General features: G+C 37.8%; 1 protein-coding gene and 1 long non-coding RNA gene across 3 annotated transcripts in view; one reads left to right on the top strand and one right to left on the bottom strand.

The window, feature by feature from the left end:
• Positions 1–10,141: 10,141 nt before the first annotated feature.
• On the bottom strand, positions 10,142–10,658 carry LOC144340343 (uncharacterized). Its single transcript, XR_013416343.1, has 2 exons — positions 10,518–10,658; positions 10,142–10,371 (listed from the first exon to the last, which is right to left on the bottom strand). It is a non-coding gene; the product is annotated as an uncharacterized LOC144340343 (long non-coding RNA).
• Positions 10,659–10,700: 42 nt separating this feature from the next.
• Positions 10,701–25,601, top strand: part of CD2AP (CD2 associated protein) — a 152,146-nt gene continuing 137,245 nt past the window's right edge. The window contains exon 1 of one of the 2 annotated variants that reach the window (XM_077998608.1): positions 10,701–11,175. Coding sequence is in view for 1 of the 2 variants with exons in the window: in NM_001266309.1 (NP_001253238.1) it covers positions 11,172–11,175 (4 nt within the window). In the remaining variant the exon portion in view is untranslated. 2 annotated transcript variants of the gene reach the window in all.

Below are 25,601 nucleotides of genomic sequence, written 5' to 3'. Positions count from 1 at the left end.
ATTGACCTAAGATAGGTTGGAGCATCAGCTATGGAATTAGCCCTGAATTCTCACAGGCTCTGCCTCTTAATGGTTATGTGACCTTAGGCAAGTTAATTAACCAGTCTCAGCTTCCCACTCTTTAAATGGGGTGATAGATAATTTTATCACTCGTAGCATTGTAATGAAGGTCATGTCAGATGAGGTCTATGAATTGTCTAGGTCCATGCTTGAGACTTAAAATGGTCAGATGGTGTTAGCTGTTATTGACATTGTTGTCATTGCCAACATTGTCAAACTAGAAATAGTATTACCTCCTTCACTAATTTGTCTTAAGGAGTACATTGAGATTGTGTACTGTGAGAAAGCTTTGTCACCTTACAGTGGTCTCAGTAAGGCCCAAGATTATTCTGTGAAAATATATTTGGCAGTGAGGGAGGATTAGGAAATCAAAGAGCGTTTACCTTTGTAGCATTTACAAAACCAGTTAAACCGGATTGACAATCTAAGGATGGTGTTAAAGAGTCAGGAAAGACACAGTGTAAGATAGAGAAAGAGGATAAGAAAGGAAGAAGTGAAAAAAGGATGAAGATTACAGCCTAGAAAATGGAAAGGGAAAAATGTAGCCCAAGTGTAACATTGTTAAGTCCAAATCAGAGATATAACTATTGAGGAGGAACAGAGGGCATGGACCATTTCAAAGAAGCAATTTCGTACAGAAGAAGGTTGGCAGAGTGTGCAGGGGACTATTCAGAATGCCTCAGTTTCCCTGGTTACGAAGTGGAAGTATTGGTATAGGCCTCGGAGGTTGGTATAGGTCAGGAGGTTGAAGTGCACTCTAATTTACTTGATATTTAAGTAAATGTGAGACAAGGCAGATGACGGCTGGGGAGGTATGGGGTGACAAGGAGGTTGAGACTTGCTTATGAGCCACATATAGAATGTGAGGCAGTTGTGGGAGTGGTGAGACCTGGCCTGGAAACCTAAAGAACAAAATGTGAATTATCAGGAATAAGCAGAGAGAAACATCTTAGTGTATGAGACTCTTTTGCTTTGGTAGGCATTTAATTTTGGGCACCAAGATAATGTCAGTACAGGTAGCTTAAAAGCTCCAGTATCAGATGGGATATAGCCCTTATTGTAGTCTGTGCAGTTAAGGAAGTTAGACTGGGATCTGAAATAAAATTTCCATTTATTATTTTGGAAATAATAATTGGCTGGGCCAGGAATAAGTCCTTACTTATCAATAATGACATTGAATGTAAATGGACTAAACTCTCTAATCAAAAGACATAGATAGTGGCTAAATGGATATAAAAAAACGAGACCCAGTGAACTATGTCTACAAGAAACATACGTCATCTATAAAGACACACATAGACTGAAAATAAAGGGATGGAAAAAGATATTCCATCCCAAACAGAGCCAAAAAAGAGCAGGAATAGCTATACTTATACTAGACAAAATAGATTTCAAGACAAAATCCACAAAAAGAGAAAAAAAATGGTCATGGTACAATGATAAAAGGGTGAATTCAGCAAGAGGATATAACAGTTGTAAATATATATGTACTCAACACTGCAGCATGCAGATATAGAAAGCAAATAATATTAGAGCTAAAGAGAGATAGACCCTAAAACAATAATAGCTGGAGACTTCAACACCCAACTTTCAGCATCGGAGAGATCATCCTGACAGAAAACCAACAAAGAAACATTGAACTTAATCTGGACTACAGGCCAAATTAATCTAATAAGATCGTTACAGAATATTTTGTCCAACAGCTGAAGAATACACATTCTTCTCCTTAACAGACCATATGTTAAGCCACAAAACAAGTCTTAAAAAATTCAAAAAATTGAAATCATATCAAGTATCTTTTCTGACCACAATGGAGCAAAACTAGAAATCAATAACAAAAGGAACTTTGGAAACTATACAAACACATGGAAATTAAACAGTGTGCTCCTAAATAACCAGTGAGTCAATAAAAACTTAAAGAAGCAAATTAAAAACTGTCTTGAAACAAATGAAAACGGAAACAAGACATAGCAAAATCTATGGGATACAGCAAAAGCAGTACTAAAACGAACATTTTTACCAATAAGCATCTACATCAAAAAAGTAGAAAAACATCAAATAAAAAATCTAACAATGCATCTTTATAAACTAGAAAAGCAAGAGCAAACCAAACCCAAAATTAGTGAAGAAAAGAAACAATAAAGATCAGAGCAGAGATAAATGAAATTAAAATTAAAAAATTAATGAAAAAAAGTTGTTTTTGAAAAGATAAATTGAGAAACCCTTAGGCAGACTAAGAAAAAAGAGAGAAGACCCTAATAAATAAATTCAGAGATGAAAAAGGAGACATTACAACTGATACTGCAGAAATTCAAAGGATCTTTAGGGGCTACCATGGGCAACTATATGCCAATAAATTGGAAAACCTAGAAGACAGGGACAAATTTCTAGACACCTGCAACCTACTAAGATTGAAGCTGATGAAATTCAAAACCTGAACAGGGCAATAAAAAGTAACAAGATTGAAGCCAAAATAAAGAATCTTCCAGCCAAGAAAAGTCCAAGATTCAATGTTCTCACTGGTGAATTTCACCAAACATTTAAAGAAGAACTAGTATCAGTGCTTCTCAAACTATTCCAAAATATAGAGAAGGAGGGAATACTTCCAAACTCATTCTGTGAAACCAATACTACCCTGATACCAAAACCAGACAAGGACCCATCAAGAAAAGAAAACTACAGGTCAATATCTCTGATGAATATTCATGTGAAAATCCTCAATAAAATACTAGCAAACAGAATCCAACAACACATTAAAAACAGCATTCATCATGACCATATGGGATTTATCCCAAGTACGCAAAGATGGTTCAACATAAGTAAATAAATCAATGTGATTCATCATATAAGCAGAATGAAGGACAAAAACCATATAATTTTAACTGATGCCTAAAAACCATTTGATAAATTTCAACATCATGATAAAAACCCCCCAAAAAACTGTGCATACACCATAAAAGTCATGTATGACAGACTCACAGCTAGTATCATACTGAATGGGAAAAAACTGATGAGAGGAAAAAATGGCCTTTCCTCTAAGATCTAGAACAAGAAAAAGATGTCCACATTCACAACTGTTGTTCAAAATGGTGCTGGAAGTTCTATCTAGAGCGATCAGGCAAGAGAAAGGAATAAAGGGCACCCGAATTGGAAAGGAAGAAGTCAAATTATCCTTGCTTGCAGAAGATATAATTTTTATTTGGAAAAATCTAAAGATGTCACCAAAAAACTATTAGAACTGATAATCAAATTCAGTAAAGTTGCAGGATACAAAATCAACATACAAAAATCAGTAGCATTTCTATATGCCAACAGCAAACAATCTGAAAAAGAAATCAAGAAAGTAATCCCATTTATAATAACTACATATAAAATAATATATTTGGGAATTAACCAAAGAAGAGAAAGTTCTTTACAAGGAAAACTATAAAACATTGATGAAAGAAATTGAAGAAGACACACACACACACACACACACACACAAATAGGAAGATATTCCATGTTCATGATTGGAAGAATCAATATTGTTAAAATGTCCATACCACCCAAAGTTATGTACAAATTTAATGCAATTCCTATCAAAACAACAATGACATTCTTCACAGAAATGGAGAAAACAATCATAAAATTAATATGGAACCACAAAAGACCCAGAATATCCAAAGCTATCTTGAGCCAAAAAGAACAAAACTGGAGGCATTACATTACGTGACTTCAAATTATACTACAGAGCCATACTAACCAAAACAGCATGGCACTGGCATAAAAACAGACACATAGACCAATGGAATAAAATAGAGAACATAGAAATTAATCCATACATCTACAGTGAACTCATTTTCAACAAAGGTGCCAAGAACAAACTTTGGGGAAAGAATGGTTTTTTCAATAAATAGTGCTGGGAAAACTGGATACCCATATGTACAAGAATGAAACTAGACCCCATCCATTGCCATACACAAAAATCAAATCAAAATGGAGTAAAGATTTAAATTTCTAAGACCTGAACCTATGAACTACAAAAAGAAAACATTGGGAGAAACTTTTTAGGACATTGGACTGGGCGAAGATTTCTTGATTAGTACCCTCACAAGCACAGGAAACCAAAGCAAAAGTGGCAAATGGGATTACATCATGTTAAAGAGTGTCTGCCCTGCAAAAGAAACAATCAACAAAGTGAAGAGGCAACCCACAGAATGGGAGAAAATATTTGCAAACTATCTGCCTGACAAGAGATAAATAACTACAGTATATAAAGAGCTTAAATAACTCTACAGAAAAATTTAATAATTTGATTAAAAATGGGCAAAAGATCTGAATAGACATTTCTCAAAAGAAGACATAAAAATGGCAAACAGGAGGCCGGCTGCAGTGGCTCACGCCTGTAACCCCAACACTTTGGGAGGCTGAGGTGGGCGGATCACCTGAGGTTAGGAGTTCAAGACCAGCCTGACCAATATGGAGAAACCCTGTCTCTAATAAAAATACAAAAATTAGCTGGGCATGGTGACGCATTCCTGTAATCCCAGCTACTTGGGAGACTGAGGCAGGAGAATCGCTTGAACCTGGGAGATGGAGGTTGTGGTGAGCCAAGGTTATGCCATTGCACTCCAGCCTGAGCAACAAGAGCAAAACTCCATCTCAAAAAAAAAAAAAAAAAAAAAAAAAGGCAAACAGGTATATGAAAATATGCTCAACATCATTGATCATCAGAGAAATGCAAATGAAAACTACAGTGAGATATCATCTCACCCCAGTTAAAATGGCTTTTATCTAAAAGACAAGTAATGACAAATGCTGATGAGAATGTGGAGAAAAGAGAACCTTTGTACACTGTTGGTGGGAATGTAAAATAGTATAGCCACTATGAAGAACAGTTTTGGAGATTCCTCATAAAACTAAAAATAGAACTACCATATGATCCAGCAATTCTACTGCTAAGCATATACCCAAAAGAAAGGAAATCTTATATCAAAGAGATATCTGTTCTCTCATGTTTATTGCAGCACTATTCACAAGAGCTAATATTTGGAATCAACCTAAGTGTCCATCAACAGATGAATGGATAAAGAAAATGTGGTACCTATACACAATGGAGTACTATTCAGTCATAGAAAAGAATGGAATCCTGTCATCTGCAAAAACATGAATGGAACTGGAAGTCGTCATGCTAAGTGAAATAAGCCAGGAACAGAAAGATAAACTTTGCATGTTCTCACTTATTTGTGGGAGGTAAAAAATTTAAAACAATTGAACTCATAGAGTGTAGAATGATGGTTACAAGAGGCTGGGCAGGGGTGGAGAGAGTGGGAATGGTTAACGGGTACAAAAATATAGTTAGATAGAATGAGTATGATTAAATAGAATAACAGGGAGAGCACAGTCAACAATAATTTATTACACATCTTAAGATTGCTAAAATAATATAATTGAATTGTTTGCAACACAAAGAATGGATAAATGTTTGAGGTGATGAATATCCCATTTACCCTGATGTGATTATTATGCACTGTATGGCTATATAAAAATATATCAGGTACCCCATAAATCTATACACCTACTATGTACCCACAAAAATTAGAAATTAAAAATTTATGTAACAAAAAATTTGCAGAGATTCAAATAAGAATACTGCAAATTAATTACTAAATTGAAAATTTGCCCAGTTTATTGGTCTGTGCCATGTTGATTCTAAATGCCGTTTCTCCTCAATAAGGTACATTTTATTTAAATAAGTGCAAGTTAAAATAGTTGAGTATATCTTAGCCTTCTTAGCTGGAAATCACATTCCTTGAAGGCAGAGTTTGTGTTTGTTGCAATGAATCTCTCCCAGTGTCATATGAAATCCCTTGTATATTATATTAGTTTAAACATTTATTATATTAGTAAAAATACATATTTACTAATTATTTTAGGGTAGTGGGTGCTTAATGCTTATTTAACCAAATTTTTTGGTACCTCATTTTTTGTGACTTGTATGCATTTTTTTCTATGACCGTGGATGTAGCTGGAAAAGCAAATCAGTTGCCTACTTAAAATACTTCATTAATTGCCTCTTACTTCTAGGACAAGACGTCAAATTACTTCCCTGGCACACAGGGCTCTCCATATTGGAGTGTGGTCTCAGAGCCCCTCAAAGACATCCTGGGCTTTTTTTTTTTTGAGATGGAGTCTTACTCTGCCACCCAGGCTGGAGTGCAGTGGCACAATCTTGGCTAGCTGCAACCTCTGCTTCCCAGGTTCAAGTAACTCTCCTGCCTCAGCCTCCCAAGTAGCTGGGATTACAGGCACCCGCCACCATACCCAGCTACTTTTTCTATTTTTAGTAGAGAGATAGGGTTTCACCATGTTGGCCAGGCTGGTCTTGAACTCCTGACCTCAGGTGATCCGCCTGCCTCGCCCTCCCAAAGTATTGAGATTACAGGTGTGAGCCACCACGCCCAACCTGGGCTTTTGATTGTATACCTGCCTGTTGTCCTGGCTACCTGACTACCCTTCCTTGTCCTTACTGGGAATTCCAATGTACCTTGGACAGGTTCCCCAGTCCTTTGTCTTTTAAGGCCAAGGACTTTATTTTCTGTCTCTATATTTATGATCCAGAAGCTGCTCATTTGTAATGGGTGATCAGGAAAACATCTGTTGAGTTGAATAAATGTGTACTCATGACTGGAAATTATTTACATAACACCATGCGTATAATTTAACTGCCTGATATTTGAAAATGCAAATGTATTTGTTATTTGAGATTACTTAAAATATGTGACCCTTCAAAAGGAGCTAGCTTTAATATTTGGGAGGAGTAATACTTCTTGAAAGAGATTCCCTTTAAAGGCCTATGACACTAGCATCTGAATAAAGTGCAAATAACACCATTAAAAAGGTCCTTGCAGTTGGCAAGTAGTAATTCATTTAGATGGGTCATCATGTTTTTAATTAAACTCTTTCCTATTATGCAATAATGAAAAGTGCTTAGAGTGGTCATAGGCCTGAGGACATCCCCCAAGTTGCTAGCAGAGGAACAGGATTTTGTTGCAAGCTGAATGGGCCACCAGTTTGAGCTGGGGGATTTTTCAGCTTCAGTGATCTCACAGTATAGGCATTCTGATTGAGGTTATTATTTCCAGCAATTGTTTTCTAAAGAATGATTTTTAAAATTCAGGTTACACATCGATGTAATTTGGGCTTAAGTTTACAGTAAATTAGCCAGGCCAAAACAAGGTAGCAGTAAGAAAACCTCCCAGGAAACCTAGTACTTTTGAATGAAAACAAAGAAACAAAAAAGAATTAGTTACAAGATTTTAGCTAAATGAGTGCTTTAAAAATAATACAATTCAGTTAACATGTATTTTTCTTTAGCATAATCTTCATGGTTATAATAGTTTTTACCAAAAGGAAAGAAGGCAGATGATTTTTTAAAATATAGATATCTTCAGATACATTTCTAAGAAAACTTCAGGAAGAAATCATGGCAGTTTAGCATGAATTACGTTGGTCTGAAATTGTGTCATTCACACAGAAACTGTAATGTTCTCCTTGATGTCAGATCAACATGTTCAGTACTTGGCAGAAAAAAAGTGAATGATTAGAGTGGTGTCAGTCCATTTGTACTGGAATACAAAGAATAAGGACAGATAGATGGAAACAAACCTAATCTAGCATAAAGGTAACAATAAAATAAAGGGAAAAGTAAAAGATAATTTGTTTTTATATTAAAGGAATTTAAATTTAATATATGTGGTAAGTAGAAATTATCTTCTCACCATATTTTCTCTCATTCAACTAATAATTATTGCCAGGGAACGCAATGTTTTGAGCTGCAGACAGTGCTAGCCATATAAAAACGTATAAAATATACTGTCATACCTTGAAGGCCTCTTATAGCTGAGAAGGTAAGGTTTAAAAGATGAAAAGAGCTTAACGGAATAATTAATAACTAATATTGCATAGCACTCAAAAGTGTAGAAGGTATTTTTACGTGCCATTTTGTAAGTTTAAAAGTAAATTTCTAGATTTCATTCTTCTGTTAGAATTTCCTTTAGCTTTGTCTTTGGAAAACAACATTAAATTTGGGATTGCGATTACTTCTTAGCTTTACTTCAGTTTTCTCAACCAATTCTTAGGGGTTCTGGTCCCTAATGCTTCCAATTTCTATGATTCAACATCTCATTATTACCTCAGAGGATAATGCCTCTGAATTTGCAAAGTGAATTTAAGTTTTAAACTTGTAAAATACGTTTATTATGGCAGTAACAGATCCTAGAATTTTTTTTTTTTCTTTGAGACAGGGTCTCACTCTGTCACCCAGGCTGAATGGAGTGCAGTGGCAGGATCACAATTCACTGCAGCCTCAACTTCCCTGGACTCAGGTGATCCTCTCACTTCAGCCTCCCAAGTAGTTGAGACCACAGGCCTGTGCCACCACATGTGGGCTAATTTTTGTATTTTTTTTTGTAGAGATGGAGTCTTGCTATATTGCCCAGGCTGGTCTCTAAAACTCCTGGGCTCAAGTGATCCTCCTCCCTTGGCCTCCCAAATTGCTGGGATTACAAGTGTGAAGATCCCGGAATTTCTAGGACAGAAATGATTGTAAACGTTTTATCATGTTGTCAGATCATGTCACCTGACTTCTCAGAAAATATCTACCTTACCTGTGGCCTCCACTTCCTTATCATTCAATTGATAAAATCTTTAATCTGAATTTTCTAATATATATATATTCTGAATATGTAGTTATATATTACATATTCTATTATATATATGCTGAAATTATATTTTCAAAGATGCCCTTATTATTAAATCTGATAGTCTTTATTCCCCCTTCTGTTTTACTTAGCCTCTTTTCCATTCTATTCATTGGCCTTTCTTCTTTAAATATTAAGGATTCTAGAGATCTGGAAATTTAAAGTCTCTAGAACCTTAAGGTCTCTGGGCCTTGAATTTACTACCTATGTATGTGCTTCCAATAGCTTATATTTTTGTGTCCTTTCATAAATTCTTCTTAGCCCATCACCAGCCTCATTCTTCCAAAGCATAAATGGCCTTCCTTAGGGGCTGCTTGAGCCACACACATTTCTTAAAGACTCAGAAATACTCTGCATATCCACCTCTACTTCTCAGTTCTAGGACTCCTCCAGACTGAATTATTGCCTTCTCCGAGCTTTCGTTCAACTCACATCTTCTCTTTACAGCTTGCTTTGCCCACAGTAATTCGTTTTCCTTTAGATTCTCAAGCATTTGACTCTCACTACCTCATACTATTAACTTTGTGTTCGTATCTCACCCCCCCAGTAGAATGCAAAGTCCCTGAGGATTAGCGCTGTACTTCAGCTTTTTTTTTTTTTTCGCTTGGTAGGGGACAACGAACGCAATGCTCAACACGTATTTGTTACCTAAAAAAGGCACATGTTCCATGATGTCAATGTAATCTTGTTTAGGTGAGTATATTAAACTTTTTTCTTTTCTCCTTTTTGGCTGCTGTTTGTGAGTTTGATCATTCTTGTTATAAAATTACCACATGCAACCTTTTGAGAAGTATTAGAATTAAAAGATGGCAAAAGGAAATAGTGGTAATGGATACGTACAAGGTTACTACTACGGGCCACTGTGCTCTGCATTGCAAGATTGGTTTCAACATACTCAAGAAATTGAAGTTCAGCCAGGTTAATTTATCCAAGGTCCCACAAAAAGTAAATGGCTGTGTTGAGTTTCAAGAACCCATGTCTGCCTGGTTCCAAAGGGCAAGTCAGTTGCAGTGCTGGATGACTGAGAATTACATAATTTCTTCAAAAAGCACTAGGCACAATAGTTGGCGTTCAACAAACGCTCACACACATCTGTCCTGGAAATTGGGTCTATTTAAACAGGAGGGGGAAATAAAGCTTGCTGAAATAATTATACTTCTTCGTAACTCCCAGACTCATGTTTGACTGATTATAATAATCCTATGCCCTCCTTCACATTCACGCTAGAAAAAAAATGCTGGCAATATTTCAAATCATGATGCCTATTTTTCTCTCGATCAAGCAACAACTCAAATTATACTTTAAAAAGAAATAAAGAAAATTAGATAAAGTTGCCTTCAGCTGACAAGAGACTAAAGGAATCCAGTAATTTATTTCTGTGAAACAGAATTTATCTGATGCCTAGGTTTCTCCCCCTCCCGACGAAGACCAAATGCTTCTGATCCGTAAGTAACTTCGCAAGGTAGACTGAGGGTCCTGGCAGCATCTGGGCCTCCCTTAAAGGTCGAAATGAAGCGCGCTCGCCCTCCTCTCCGCCTTTTCCGTTTAAGGTCCTCCAGAGGCTGCTTCGCTGCAGAAAGTAACAACGCGTCGCCGCCGCGGAAAGTGGGGCAACTTTGCCTGTTAGCAGAAACCTTTTGATCCGTCTGAAGCGACAAACCAGACCCAACACCCGCCCAAGCTGTTCCGAGCCTCCGGGGAGAAAGCGAGCCCAACCTTCTCTGCACCGCTTCCTCATCCGCTCGCTGCACCTGGACGCGGGCGGCGCACGACCCCCGGCCGTGACGTCACCGCACCTGGCACCAGCCTGGGGGTCCCGGAGAGAGCCCTAACGCGACGGGGCGGGGTGGGGCGGGGAGAACGAGGGCGTTCTCGCGAGATTTGCCTCCTCCCGGACCCAGTTCCCCGCACCTTCTCGGCCTCTGTCTGGGTCTCCACCTTAGTCTACGGTGTCGCTTTTTTAAACTGCGGGTGCTAAGAGGCGAGGGGCGGGCTCCGAGGCTGGGCGGGCGCTCGCGGTTGGAGCCGAGGGCCTGGGCGAACCGGCGGGTTCCTCCCCACTACGGGAGTTGCCAGGGTGGGAAAACCGCGGTCTGGGCGGGCGGGGGAGGGCCCTCCCGCCGCCGTGGCTTCTGTGGAGGCCAGGGGTGAGGAGCTGTCGCCGCCTCTGCCTCTGCCTGGCGGGCCGCGCTGAAGGGACTGGCAGGAGAGCGCTGCGGGCGGATGGAGGCGAGTCTTCGCCCCGCCTGAGCTCAGGAGGGGCTAGCGCGGAGCGCGGGTCCCGCCTCCAGCCGCGGGAGCGGCCGCGCGAGCCACCGGAGGAGGAGGAGGAGGAGCAGACGTCGGCTTCTCCCCGCGAGAGCCCCCAGCATGGGTAAGAGACTCGGGCGCTTCCAGTCGCCCGTCCGGACCTTCCAGATCCGGGGAGGCTGTGCCCTTTCTCGGCCTTATGGGGAGGCAACGGCGGTCAGCCCCTGAGCGGCAGCATCCCACCCTCTTCATTCTCCCCACCGCCCCTTCTCGCCCTGCCTTCCACCTTGCTCTTCTCACGGAGAAACTGGTGGGAGAGCTCGGGGGTGCTTTCCCTCGCGCTCCCTTCTCCGCCTCTTTTCCTGTTCACCAGAAAGGTGCGGAATGTGGGGCGGGGGCGCTTGGCCTCCTCTCCTAACCCCTTGCCCAGCTAAAATCGGACCTGACCTTCCCTCCCTTCCTCATCCCCTTCCTTCCCTCCGCCTCCTCGTGGAATGGGGGAGGGCGATCGAAAAACTTGATAAAGTAGCACTTTCAACTTCTTTATTTTCTGCGAGGCTTTGTATACATTTAAGGAGAGAGAGAAATTTGTTCAAAAACTTTTTTTTTTCCTGCTAAAACTCGCAAGGGGTGCCTTAAGGACAAGAAAGCTTATTTGTTTTACTCGGGTTCTACCTAGGCAAGTGTGTTGGCACTTAAGCATGCAGTCTGCTCCCGAGGACTGGGTTTGAACTTCAGGGTTGGATCCTTTGAGGAGCAGTTTCCTGTTTGGAGTTAGACTTCCTTGCCGGAGGAGAGAAAAATACATGTTATTTACTATGCGCTTTATAGTTTTGTTTGAAGTTGGAGAAGGCAGAATGTGTGGCAGTCCGGGTTGAAAAGGAATTTTGTTAAGTGGTGTAACAATTCTTTTGATAACGAAGTTCAGTGTGGGCTAGGCATTAACTCCCTCAATCCTTTAAAAATTAAAAGCAACTTAAAAAAGGATAGCTTAAAAAAATCAAAACACACTCTGTCACTATAAGGCAGAGAGTGTTCTGTAAGAGTAAACCCAAGTTTGATTTTTGTAGAGCGGATCAGGAGGACCCAATCACTTTTTGCATTTGAGTGTTGGTGCTGCTTCATATCAACAAACCATTACCGAAATGAATAATTCATGTAACTAACAAATGATTTAGAAGCAGGACGATTACAGACTACTGCTGATGTGGCACCCTCTGTCCACACTTTGCTTTGTGGGGGATGTTTTGAGCATATTGTTTACAGACACTCGCCTAGCTATCCTCTGTTTTCTTAGACTTACCTAATTTTAAGTTCCCTCCTGCACTTCCCTCCTGCTTTCAGGTAACATTTATACTCAAAGTGCTCTTGAGCTCAAAAACAGTGAAATAAAACATTTGCTATTTGGAATTTTCAAATGAATTATTTTATAAATGAGCAGGGTAATTGTGGGCGTATTCTTTTAAGCATGAAATTATAAAATCACTTTAACCGCTTTGGATTAAGATAATACTAAAATTAAATATACAGTTCTTCTCTGTCTTAAATGGGATGCAGAATAAAATTAAACTTCTTTGGATGACCTGGGGATGCAATCTTGTTTTGCGTATAGGGCTGTTGAGCTAAATTCTAAATATTTGTTTGCATTTTGAAATTATTTAAGTACTTTTTTTTTTTTTTTTTGCTTTGCTATTGGATGTGCTTGTAACTGATTAGTGTCCCCGTCATCTTTCCTTTTCTTATTTTTTTTAGAATTGTGGAAATCATGTTCAGGTTTGTGATTCTGCATAGGAGAAAAATGAGTACGCCCTTACTTAATATGTGAAGTCGCCTCTTGAGAAAAATAATTGTGTACCAATACTTGGACATTGGAATACCTGTTTTGATTGTCCAGAGGCTTTTTCTTTGTGATTTATTTGTTGTGTTCTGTTTAGCTGTTTTCGTATAGACTTGGATATCAATGTTGGTATACTCTCGACTACTTAGAATGTGTTTTGAGGGTATATTACTTAGGGCATTTGTGGTGAAGTTTTTGTGAAGTGTTTGTGAAACATTTCCATATCAGTGTATTCTTTAAGTTTATTGGTCATGTAATAATAAAATTCTCAAGCTCACTTAAAAGGAGTTTGCTCTTTAATATAAATCTCATTTTATTTGGTTTTATCAGCCATCCTTTTTCCTTACGATTTTAAATGCAGCCTAAAATATTTACATGATGTTTTATCTAATTTGTCACAAAATGAAAAAATATTAAATTTTTTGGTGTATGATAACTTGGATGCCTATTAAGTGGTGGTTCTTATGCTTAGGTGGTACAGCTAGAGAGTGAAAAGCATGGTCTCTGGACGGAGACTACTTGAGGTCAAATTCTCTTCTGCCTACTAGCTGTGTGACTGAGCGCATCACTTCTCTGTGCTTCAGTTTCTTAATCTATAAATGGAATAAAATATCAGCCTCATAGGTGGTTAGGAGGATTGAGTGAGTTACTACTTCTAAAGTGCTTAGAACATTGCCAGTGCTGGTGGTTATTTTCATTTTCAAATGATTTCTCTAATTCTTGTACCAACTTGGAAAAAAAAATCCTCAAGTTTTAACCTTTGTTAGAAGTAGGATATTTTCTTTAAATAAAGGACCAGTGGGATGAGATGATATTGCACTAATGCAGAAATTGAATTTTATGTGACATAACCTTACAGAAATCATGCAGATACTTTTTTCAGTGTTGGAGGTACTGTGCCAAAGTCCATTATTGGTAAGAACTTCAGTTGCTTAGGAAAAACTCTTAAGTGGGATGACTACTAGTAGACTTATTTGAATTTTATGTTAAAGTAATGTTTTTAGTGTCTACCTTTGTTAAATGTGGTAAAGTGCCTGTTGAGAAATTTGAGGTATTCTGTGTGAAAGAATTAGGGAAGAGCTCTAGGGAGACAGATAGGCAATGCTTATTTTTCTTATTCCAAAAATACAGATTGGCATTTTGAAGCAGAATTAGGCAGAAAGCAAATGGCACAAAGTGTCAGCGTTTCTAGAGCCCGAAAAAGGAATATTTGTGAATTTTTATTTTTAAAAGATTAAGCAGATTTCCAAGGGCAGAATTTCTCTTTAATGATTTTAGATAAGGTGGTGAACTTTTTAGTTTATTTTATAAGCTCACATATATAAAACATATCAGTCATGTCCCCCCCGCCCCCCGAGATGGAGTCTTGCTCTGTTGCTCAGGCTGGAGTGCAGTGGTGTGATCTCAGCTCACTGCAACCTCCGCCTCTTGGGTTCAAGCGATTCTCCTGTCTCAGCATCTCGAGTAGCTGGATTACAGGTGTGTGCCACCACGCCCACCTAATTTTTGCATTTTTAGTAGAGACAGGGTTTCACCATGTTGGTCAGGCTGGTCTTGAACACCTAACCTCAGGTGATCCGCCCGCCTCAGTCTCCCAAAGTGCTGGGATTATAAGCATGAGCCACTGTGCCTGGCCTCGTGGTGGTTTTAATAGACAAATTTTGCAGTTGGTTTAGATGATATATGCACTTCTATAATAGAGTGATTTCTTTATGTTACTTTGTTGTACTGTTTGGAGAAAATATTTTAAAATTTTTTATTTATATGTTATTTATTTACTTATTTTTAGAGACAGGGTCTTGCTCTGTTACCCAGGCTGGAGTTCAGTGGCGTGATCATAGCTCACTGCAACCTCAAACTCATGCCTCTGCTTCCCAGGTAGCCAGGGCTACAGGTGCGCACCACCACCTCTGGCCTAGTTTTAAATTTTTTTGTAGATACGGGCTCTCCCTATCTTGCCCAGGCTAGTCTCAAACTCTTGGCCTCAAGCAATTCACCTGCTTTGGCCTCCCAAAGTGCTGGGATTACAGCCGAAGCACTGTACCTGGCCTGGATAAAATCTTGATTCGTACAGATAAGTAGTTGCAAATGGAAATTGCCTGCTAATGGTTCACCTTTCTGTATCAGGATTTACTTCAATTAAACTACTCCAGAGCATGAAAAAAGAATATTAGGAAATTTTTGTTTCAAAGTTGAATCACTGGCAAATGTAGTAATTCTTTTCCTTATTTAAGTACTCATCAGATTTTTTTTTGAGGTTTCAAAATTTGAGTAGTTTAAATTTTGTAAAATCACATTAAGGCTGAAAATTCACCTTTATAATATTTCATGGTTTCCCGTAGAAATGAGCTGGAAGTTTGCTTTGTACTTTTTTTTTTTTTTTTTCTTTTTTTTTTTTTTGAGATAGAGTCTTGCTTTGTCGCCCAGGCTGGAGTGCAGTGGCGCGATCTTGGCTCACTGCAACCTCTGCCTCCCGGGTTCAAGCAAGTCTGCTTCAGCTTCCCGAGTAGCTGGGACTAGGGGCATGTACCACCGCGCCTGGTTAATTTTTTGTGTTTTTAGTAGAGATGGGTTTCACCGTGTCGGCCAGGATGGTCTGGATCTCCTGACCTCGTGATCTGCCCGCCTCAGCCTCCCAAAGTACTGGGATTATAGGTGTGAGCCACCATGCCCAGCGTGTACCTTTCTGATTGAGGGATTTGCAAACTAAAATGACATCATATTAACTAAAATCTAATTTTTAAGGCATTTAAAATAAATAGTTATAAAACCCAAAGTGCTACATTTTTGTTTATTCATAATCCAGATCTGTCAGAGAATCCTCCTCTGTCAGAGATTATCATTCCCTGTTGTTAAATATATTTTGAATGATAAAAATGCTTACTTTAATGTATATAAAAAATTATCATTGTGTCAAGGGCTTGCAGCTAGGTAGAGAAAAAAGTATAATGATTTTTCATTTGGGTGAGAATTGGGTGGAGCTGCAGACCTGTTTCTTAGGTAAACTGATGAAGCAAGTTGTGAAAGATCTGAAAGGTTTCAGATTTTACATTCAGAAAAGAAAGAGCAAATAAAAACTAGTAAGATGTGATTGAAATTTAGGTAAATTGGGTAATCGTTATGATGGAGCTGTTACTGCTTAGTTGTACATGCGCTATCTGACTGCTATTCAGATTAACACAAGCAGGATTTAGGGACCAAATTATCTCAGCAGTCAGGCAGTAAGTCTTTCTAGATGGGGGAGGGGACAGAGCACTAGTTTGGGAAGTCTGGATGGAAGTCTATATGTGCCTACAGTCAGCTTGTCAGCATCAGGGATATGTTTGGCAAAGTGCAGTGTGTACATGTATGTTTGGGAGTGGAATGGTGGCTGGTACCAGGCGCTAGGTAGAGATTCAGACTGGCATCCTGGGGGAAAAGGGAGGAAATGGGGTCTGGCAGTAGGCCTTGAAAACCTAGTCACAGGGAAACAAAATGAGACAGGGTCCGGATTTCTTATTGGAGAAGTTCAAGGTGGGTATTTGTAGGAACAAAAGTGATCTTAGTTATTGGAATTATTTAGGATGAACCAAGAGGTAATACAAGACAGTGATCCCTTAAGCTTATATATTTTCTGTCCTGGGACTACATTAGTAGTCTACATTAGTAGCTGAATCCATAAGTATGGTACTAATGGTCCAGAATTATTGGGGTGAAATGGGATCCTCTCTCAAACGCTGGAGGATATTCCCTGGGTATAGATTGCCACCCCCTCTGTTTATTTGGTCCCAGGGATTTGATGTGCCTGCTTTTTTTTTTTTTTTTTTTTGCTCTGTCTCTTTTTCATCTAGGTTCCTTTTCCTTTCATACCCAATGTGAAGCAGATTACAAAACCTCAGCATATCTTTCTGTTTCAGAAAAAAGTACACAATCCTTTAGGGTGTTAAGCAGTTATAACTGTAAATATAATAATAAATGGCCACATAAGGCACAAAAAACTTGAAAGTATTAGTAATTATGAGTCTCTTGGTTTCACTGAAATGGTGGTTGGCTATTAGAAAGACCTTTTCTGTTGTTGCTTTTTTAATTTTGTTTTGATAGTGTGTACCTGTCTTTGGCAATACTCCCTCACACTCCTCCCTGCTTTTTTTTTTTTTGGCTTACGTTAGGTAGATATTTAGACAGTAGCTCACAGTAGAGACATTTGTTATGTCTCTTAAACAGATAAAATTTTACTAGGACTTCACTAACCCGAGACTATGCTGTACTCATTTTTGAATCATAACCTTGGTTTTAACCACAAGTGAAGTAGGCATTTTCCTTCTGGGCTCCTAAATGTTTTCTTCTTTGTACTAAACTTGATATTACCTCTTTTTTTTTTTTTTTGTTATGTTTTGGTTTTTGTTTCTGAAGGTCTCCGGTTCCTAGATGTTCTACACTCTTCCTGACCATTTTCATTGAACCCTGTTTGATTTACTGAAAGCGTATTTACTAATTGTTTGCACTTAAAGGTGCTTTTACCCTAGAAGAAACACTGCTTTTAAAAAAATTCACTATTCTAAATTGATAATGGCTTAAGATGTTGTTCCAGTGTCAGGTATTGTTACGGATTTTTTCTTTCCTAGAACCTGTCCTTTCCAGTGGCTCCAGTAGACTTGTATTTTATAATCTTTCAAGTACTATGTAGCTGGTTAAACTTCCCATCATGATCTTGTTCAATTTCTCAACTCATTTGCAAAACAGAGGTGACTAGCATGGGAGCCTGGATTCCAGTATCTGTTTTAGTACCTTATTAGTGCCACTTAGGTTAGGTTCTTTTTGATGATTCAGCGTCTGCACAATTCCAAGGGTGTGACTGTGTAATCATTAGGGGTTTCTAGTAGAATGCAATCATGAGCCCCTTAGGAACGTTTTGGTCAATAATAAACCACGTATTGGGTGGTGGTCCCCTAAGATTATAATGAAGCTGAAAAATTCCTCTTCTCTAGTGAGTTGTAGCCATCCCACTATAGTAGTGCAATGCATTACTCACTGTGTTTGTGATGATGCTGGTGTCAACAAACCCGCACTACTAGTTGTATAAAAGTATAGCACATACATACATTTATATATGGTACATATATTGACAATAAATGGCTGTGTTACTGGCTTATATATTTACTATACTATGTTTTTTAATTGTTATTTTAGAGAGTACATCTTCTACTTATTAAAAGAAGTTAACTGTAAAACATCCTCAGGCAGGTCCTTCAGGGGGTATTCCAGAAAAAGGCATTGTTATTGTAGGTGATGACAGCGCTATGCACGTTTTTTACCAGTGGGATGAAACATGGAGGCGGAAGACAGTGATATTGATGATCCTGATCTTTGCAGGCCTAGGCTAATGTGTGTTTGTGTCTTATAACAAAAAAGATTAAAATGGAAAGAATTTTTAAATGGAAAAAAGCTTATAGAATATGGATATAAAGAAAGAAAATATTTTTGTACAACTATACAATGTGTTGGTGTTGTAAATATTATTACAAAAAAGTAAGAAAGTTTATAAAGTAAAAAACTTACAGTAAGCTAAGGTTAATTTTGAAAGAAAATTAGAAAGAAAGAAATAAAAAAAGTGTAGTTAGCTTTAGTGTATAGTGTTTATAAAATCTGTAGTAGTGTATACTAATGTCGTAGGCCTTCACATTTGCTCACCAATCACTGACTCACCCAGTGCCACTTCCAGTCCTGTAATCTCTATTCATGGTAGGTGCACCCTATGTAGGTGTATCATTTTTATTACTTATACTGTATTTTTACTATACCTTTTTATGTTTCAATATACAGATACTTACCATTGTGTTACAGTTGCCTACAGTATTGAGTACAATAGCATGCTGTACAGGTTTGTAGCCTAGGAGCAATAGGCTATCCCCTATAGCTTAGGCGGGTAGTGGGCTGTACTGTACCATCTAGGTTTAAGTACACTCTGTGATGTTCACACATGGACCAAATCGCCTTATGACACATTTCCCAGGATACATCCCCTTTGTTAAGTGATGCATAACTTCATTTTTAAGTGTGGTGATAGTTACAGTTAACACCAATATTAAGAAAAAGGGCCTGTCACAATGGCACATCATCAAGCAAAGAAGCTGCTGATGAGAGATTAATCAAGAAGTATTTTCCTTAATGTGAGGAATGTGATTAAAGTCATGTTAAATGCTTGGGGATTTAGGATAAATAAAAGTTTTGGTGCCTTAAGTAGTTTACAAGTGTTAAGGATTGGGCATATTATTAGAATCACATGTTTTTTTTTTTAAACTTCTCACAACCCCTGGGTTCTGACATAAATGCTTCTGCCTCTCCCTCCCTCCAGTTTTTGATGAATGTCATGAATGTGTTGGGATGGCTTATGTGATAGGAGTAAGACAACATAATAACAATGAAAGTTAATATGTGAATCCATTAGACAAATAAATGAGAGTATAGGGTCAATGTCAGAAATGTTAAAATGTAATAGGAGAAGTATATGGAATATTAGAATATAGACTCCTGCACTGAAGGAAATGGGATTTGTTCGTCGCTCATTAGTTTGACCAGTGATGATATACTGAGTACTGGCAGTAGCTAAGGTATTTTTTCCTCCACTTCTGGCAAAGAGTCTTTAGAATGAAGCAAGCCTTCTCTTGAGCTGATCCTTTGAGATGTGTACTTTTACCTGAAATATTAAAACTGTCTTATCCTTCTTACTGTCCTGTCAGTGTTCCCAGTACTAAAGAGGCTGGGTATTTACCTAACATCTAGACTGACTTTAAAAGTGTCATTCCTGGAGTATTTATCATGATTATTGTAATAATCAAGTGCCAAAGTTTTTTGGATTGTAAATGTAGAAGTTCATATACTGTATTTGTAAAATTGAGACTGCATAGTCTTGGTTAGAGTGTTTTTAGGAGACATTTAAAGTTAGTCTTTCAAATGTGTATACTGTTCTCTAGGGGTTTTCTCATTCTTTGTGTTAGAAACAACTTTCGGTTTATTTAGAAGTATGTTCTCCTAAGATCCAAGTTTTGCCTTAAACTTTAATTAAAATTCCTGTTGTGCTGTAGCAGGTTGCAGTCTGGTGAGTATTTTGCCTGACTGTTTTGGTGTATGTGTGGGCATTTGTGCACAACCATTTAAGAGGAATTCATTTTTACTTACCTACTAATTTGGCCGTTCTTATCAAACACATTTTAGGAAGCAGATCAAAACAATTTGTTTAATGATGAAAATAAATTTGTTAAATTTTCAGAATGAGTGTCAAATGGAAATAAATGGCTGTATTTCAAATCTCAATGTAACCCTTTTTCTCACAAATTATTCTAAATTCCTAGATTATATGCTACAAAATGCAGTTGAACTTATGCTTAGAACTTCATAGTTTAAAACTTAAATAAAAACTTCTTTGTTATTCTCTTAGTGTGTAAATGACGTTTCTTGATCTGAGCTCATTGATGCTGGAGACTGTATCACTTATTTTAGTGTACTTACAAAATTTAACACTTGTATTGACTGGCAGAAAATTGGGAGCCTGCTATGTATCCACTAAGTCTGATTCAATAATACTTTAATTTGGAGTAATTGGGTAGAGAGGGCCAACCTAACAAATGATACAAAATTTAAATATATTGAAATATGTCCACCTAAAACAGACTAATAGGATGTTGCCTAATGAAATTACTGTTTCAAGATCATGGATGAGATCTAACTTTTTTTAAGAAATAAACTCTTTAATCCTTTCTGTATGGCTCAGTGAAGCTCTTAAATCCCTTTAATAGAGAATCAGTAATCAGGGATGTTAAGAATCTTGTCAGGTGAATCTGCTGATTGCCTACTCCGTGCATATAAATAAAGGGAAAGTTTGGCAGAGAGAGACATTTCTGTATGGGTCTCCAATTTAACTTGTTAAACACATTTAGGCATAAAGGCTTAATTTTTAGTTTAAAGAGTTCATTCAAAATAACTTAATGTTTGAACTATAAAATGATAAAATCTTTTTTTTTTTTGAGACGGAGTCTTGCTCTGTTGCCCAGGCTGGAGTGCAGTGGCCGGATCTCAGCTCACTGCAAGCTCTGCCTCCCGGGTTCAGGCCATTCTCCTGCCTCAGCCTCCCGAGTAGCTGGGACTACAGGCGCCCGCCGCCTCACCCGGCTAGTTTTTTGTATTTTTTAGTAGAGACGGGGTTTCACCGTTTTAGCCAGGATGGTCTCGATCTCCTGACCTTGTGATCCGCCCATCTCGGCCTCCCAAAGTGCTGGGATTACAGGCTTGAGCCACCGCGCCCGGCCAAAATGATAAAATCTTTAAGGTAGGTGTTGTGAAGCAAGTATACATATATATTCTTTGAGACATACTGGGTTAAGTTACATATATGTAATTTTAAATTTTCTAGTAGCCACACTTAAAAAGGAACAGATGAAATTAATTTTAATAATATTTTGAATGTGTGTTGGGTTAAAGAAAGTACATTATTTCATAATGTATTCAGTATAAAAAGTTATTAATGAGATAGCTTACCTTTTTTCTTATATATGAAAGAAATCTTGAAATCTGATGTATATTTTACATTTATATAACATTTCAGTTTGGACTAGCCACGTTTCAAGTGCTCAATATTTTTTGATTATGAGAATTTACTGAGGCAGGAGGATTGCTTGAGACCAGGGGTTTGAGACCAGCATGGGCAACAAAGCAAGACTCCATCTCTACAAAAAAAAAAAAAAAAAAAAAAAGAGATAGCCGGGTGTGGTGGCATGCACCTGTAGTCCCAGCTAGTTGGGAGGCTGAGGTGGGAGCATTACTTGAGCCTGGAAGTTTGAGGCTACAGTGAGCCATGGTTGTGCCATTGCACTCCAGCCTATGCAACTGAGTGAGACTTTGTTTCTTAAAAAATAATGAAGAGTTTAGATTTTTGTTTTCTGTATGTGTTTATTTTGGGTGGATGCTTGGAACCATGGAGAGACTCAAATGATTACTTCTGAATTTTTAATGATTCTTACTGCTATTGTTCTTACAGGTTCTTGTAGTTGTCTATATAACTTAATTATGTTTTAAAAATCTTTAGTTTGGTCCTCAGGTAGTGAGTTATCTCGATTGTTTAGTCAGCTACAGATTGAACTTCTTTTTTCTTTTTTTTTTGAGACGGAGTCTCGCTCTGTCGCCCGGCCTGGAGTGCAGTGGCCGGATCTCAGCTCACTGCAAGCTCCGCCTCCCAGGTTCACGCCATTCTCCTGGCTCAGCCTCCAGAGTAGCTGGGACTACAGGCGCCTGCCACCTCGCCCGGCTAGTTTTTTGTATTTTTTACTAGAGAGACGGGGTTTCACCGTGTTAGCCAGGAAGGTCTTGATCTCCTGACCTCGTGATTCGCCCGTCTCGGCCTCCCAAAGTGCTGGGATTACAGGCTTGAGCCATCGCGCCCGGCCTGAACTTCTTTTTTCTACTCTTCCCTGCTTTTCATTACTGTACTCAACTAGTTTTTTTTTTTTTTTTTTTTTTTTTGAGACGAAGTCTTGCTCTTGTCCCCTAGGCTGGAGTGCAATGGCATGATCTCGGCTCACTGCAACCTCCGCCTCCTGGGTTCAAGCGATTCTCTTGCCTCAGCCTCCCGAATAGCTGGGATTACAGGCACCTGCCACCATGCCCGGCTAATTTTTTTTTTTTTTTTTTTTTTTTTTTCAGTAGAGATGGGGTTTCACCAGGTTGGCCAGGCTGGTTTCGAACTCCTGACCTCAGATGATCCGCCCGCCTCAGCCTTCCAAAGTGCTGGGATTACAGGCGTGAGCCACTGTGCCTGGCTGCACTCGACTAGTTTTTTAAAAAATAGAAGTCTGTTTGGAAACTGAGGGAAATTCTTATATAGCAACTTCCTATTTTTTGGTAATTTTAAAATTCATTTTTAGTTGATACTTAATTATTAATGTTTAGGGAATTCTTACTATGCTAGGCTGAATGTACGGAGCATTCAGTTCCCCACAAGAACATGAGGTAAAACATTAGTCTTCCCATTCTTCAGGTTCAGGAAATGAGGTTAGAGGGATTGTTACTTGTCCAAGTCAGAGATAAGATGTGGAGGAGACAGAATCAAACTTTCATTGGTCTGATTTTAAAACTCGTTCTCTTAATTATATCTTAAAACATTTTGAGAAGGAAGATTGTTGAGTTAAACAAAGCAAGTAATATGAATTGAAATGACTCTCGTAGTGTGGTTTAAAAAATGAAGAAATTTAAATATTTATCATCTAAAAACTGTAGGTTGGTATTTGTTTGTTTGAGTAACTATTTTCTCTAAAGAGACTTTTTTTTGGTTTGTTTTTTTAAGGAACAGGGTCTTGTTCTGTCGCCTAGGCTGGAGTATAGTGGTACTATCATAGTTCACTGCAACCTTGACCTCCTGGAGTCAAGTGATCCTTCCACCTTAGTCTCCTGAGTAGCTGGGACTAAGGCATGTGCCATCACGATGCCTGGCTAATTAAAAACAAAACAAAACAAAAACTGTAGATATAGGGTTGCCATATTGCCCAGGCTGGTCTTGAACTCTTGGGCTTCAAGCAGTCCTCTTACCTGGGCCTCCCTAAGTGCTGGGATTGCAGGCAAGAGCCACCATGCCTGGCCTCTTAAGAGACTTTTGACAAATTTTAACTGTGACATATTGGTCTTTTACTTACATACCCAAAAGTTTTCCTAGGGTTGTTTTTTGGTGAGTTCTATAAAACTTTATGATGGCAATTCATATGGTATTTTTTTTTTGATCTGACTTGAAACATGCTTAAAAATAATTTCTAGTTTTTTTTGAAGTTAATAGTGGGAATAAAGATGAGGAATGAGAATATTTAATTGAATTTTCCAACTTGTTTGCTCTTTAGATTTTTGTATGTTTTTTGTTTTTAAGATTTATTATTTTAGGACAAGTCATTAATCACATGTACATGGTACTTTCTTTGTTTTTAGAATTGTCTCAAGTAATCAGTCTTCGAGATAAAAATCTTTTTTGTTTTTTAAACTTTAAGGTTTTTTTTGTGGATATCTGTCACTTATTCTAATTTAGTAACATTAGGAAGAATATAATACTGTGTAAAAATTTCCTTGTATCAAATTTCCTTCTCTTTTTCTCTTTGGGTATGTGCTAAGAGTGCATTGTACTATGCAAACCTTTGTATGCTATTTGAAGTACAAAGAGGAAGGGTGGGTTTTGTGTGCAATTTGTTCACTATCTTAAGAATGACTAGATTTACTTATCTCTGTTGAAAAACATGTAAGAAATGCTGCTTATCAGTTCCGTATTTAACAAGCTTGAGAAAATACATGATGGAATTTCTAATATGTAATTAAAAGGACTTTAGGATGATATTGTCATTTTTATTAGTAGTATTTTGACTAATGGATCTGGTACCTAACTTTAGAGGACTTAAATAAGGAAATGTTATTAATGACATTGAGAAATGCTAATCAGTTTTGCATTTCTCTATTTATGGTAAATAATAAATATTTAGTTCTGGGAATAATTATGGTAAAGTCTTTTGGTTTGTGGTAAGAAATACTTAGCCCTGGGAATAAAAAGTAAATACGTATATTTCTTTCTTCCTGATACATGTGTGCCTGGGTGTGAGTGTGTGTGTGTAATATATATAAAATCAGGAAATAAGAGGTGGAACCGTTATTTTCATCATATTACTACTTCTTTGAGAGTAAAGCTTGTAATTATTTTTTTACCTCATACTGAAATATATTTTTGTGTAATTTTTTATATTTTGTCATCTGCTGTAATAAAGGTTAATACTCAATAATATACTATGATCAGTGGTATAACATAGGTAAGGTTAATTTGACAGACTCTGTTAGATGCCATTGTGATATTTATCTGTATTGTGTTGACAAGAATTAAAAGTAGTCAATGCCCATACAACTTATGCCTATTTGGAATTTGTGTAAGTTGTTTATTTTTTTGAAGTGATTTTTTATTATCAAAATAATGCATATTTATTAAAGCAGACTAGTAGAAAATCTTTTATAATATTGCCACCAATATTTTTGCAAGTAATAATTTAAAAAATTATGGACTTTAAGGTTTTTAAGCTTGATTTTCAGATATCCTTTTTGTTTAAATACTGATTTTTTTTTTTAAGTTATTAACAGCTAGTAAATCCATTTAAAAAATGCCTAACCAGCACCCACAAGCAGAACCAACTTAAGCCAAACTTTTTTTTCAGGTAAGGATTAAGTTCTTAGAGTTTGCTGTACTTCATTTTAAGTAATGTAGTTTACTTTCTATTACCTGCTTTCAGTTGAGATTTCCTTTTTTTGGTTCTTATAAATGCTTTTAATTCATTTTCTTGTTTGTTGCAAGTATTTACTGCCTGTTTCCAGTTTAGTTACTTTGAAGCTTTGACCATTTTACTTTAAGTTTAGAAATTTCTCCTCTCTACACAGTTTTGTTATGAATTTCTATCATAATTCCTTCAAGCTGTTATGACAAAATACCTTAGACTACGTAATTTATGAACAACAGAAATGTATTGCTCACAGGCTGAAAAGTCCAGGATCTAGGCACTGACAAATTTGGTGTCTAGTGAGGAGAGTTCAAAGATGGTGCCTCCTTGGTACTTGGAAGGCTGGGCTTGGGGGCTCACACCTGTAATCTTTTTTTTTTTTTTTGAGACAGGGTCTTGCTCTGTTGCCCAGGCTGGAGTGCAAATGTGTGATTGTAGCTCACTGCAACC

The sequence above is a fragment of the Macaca mulatta genome, chromosome 4 (genome assembly GCF_049350105.2).
Source record: "Macaca mulatta isolate MMU2019108-1 chromosome 4, T2T-MMU8v2.0, whole genome shotgun sequence".
In the NCBI taxonomy this organism is placed as follows: Eukaryota; Metazoa; Chordata; class Mammalia; order Primates; family Cercopithecidae; genus Macaca; species Macaca mulatta.
This window is presented reverse-complemented; position numbering and strand designations above follow the sequence as displayed.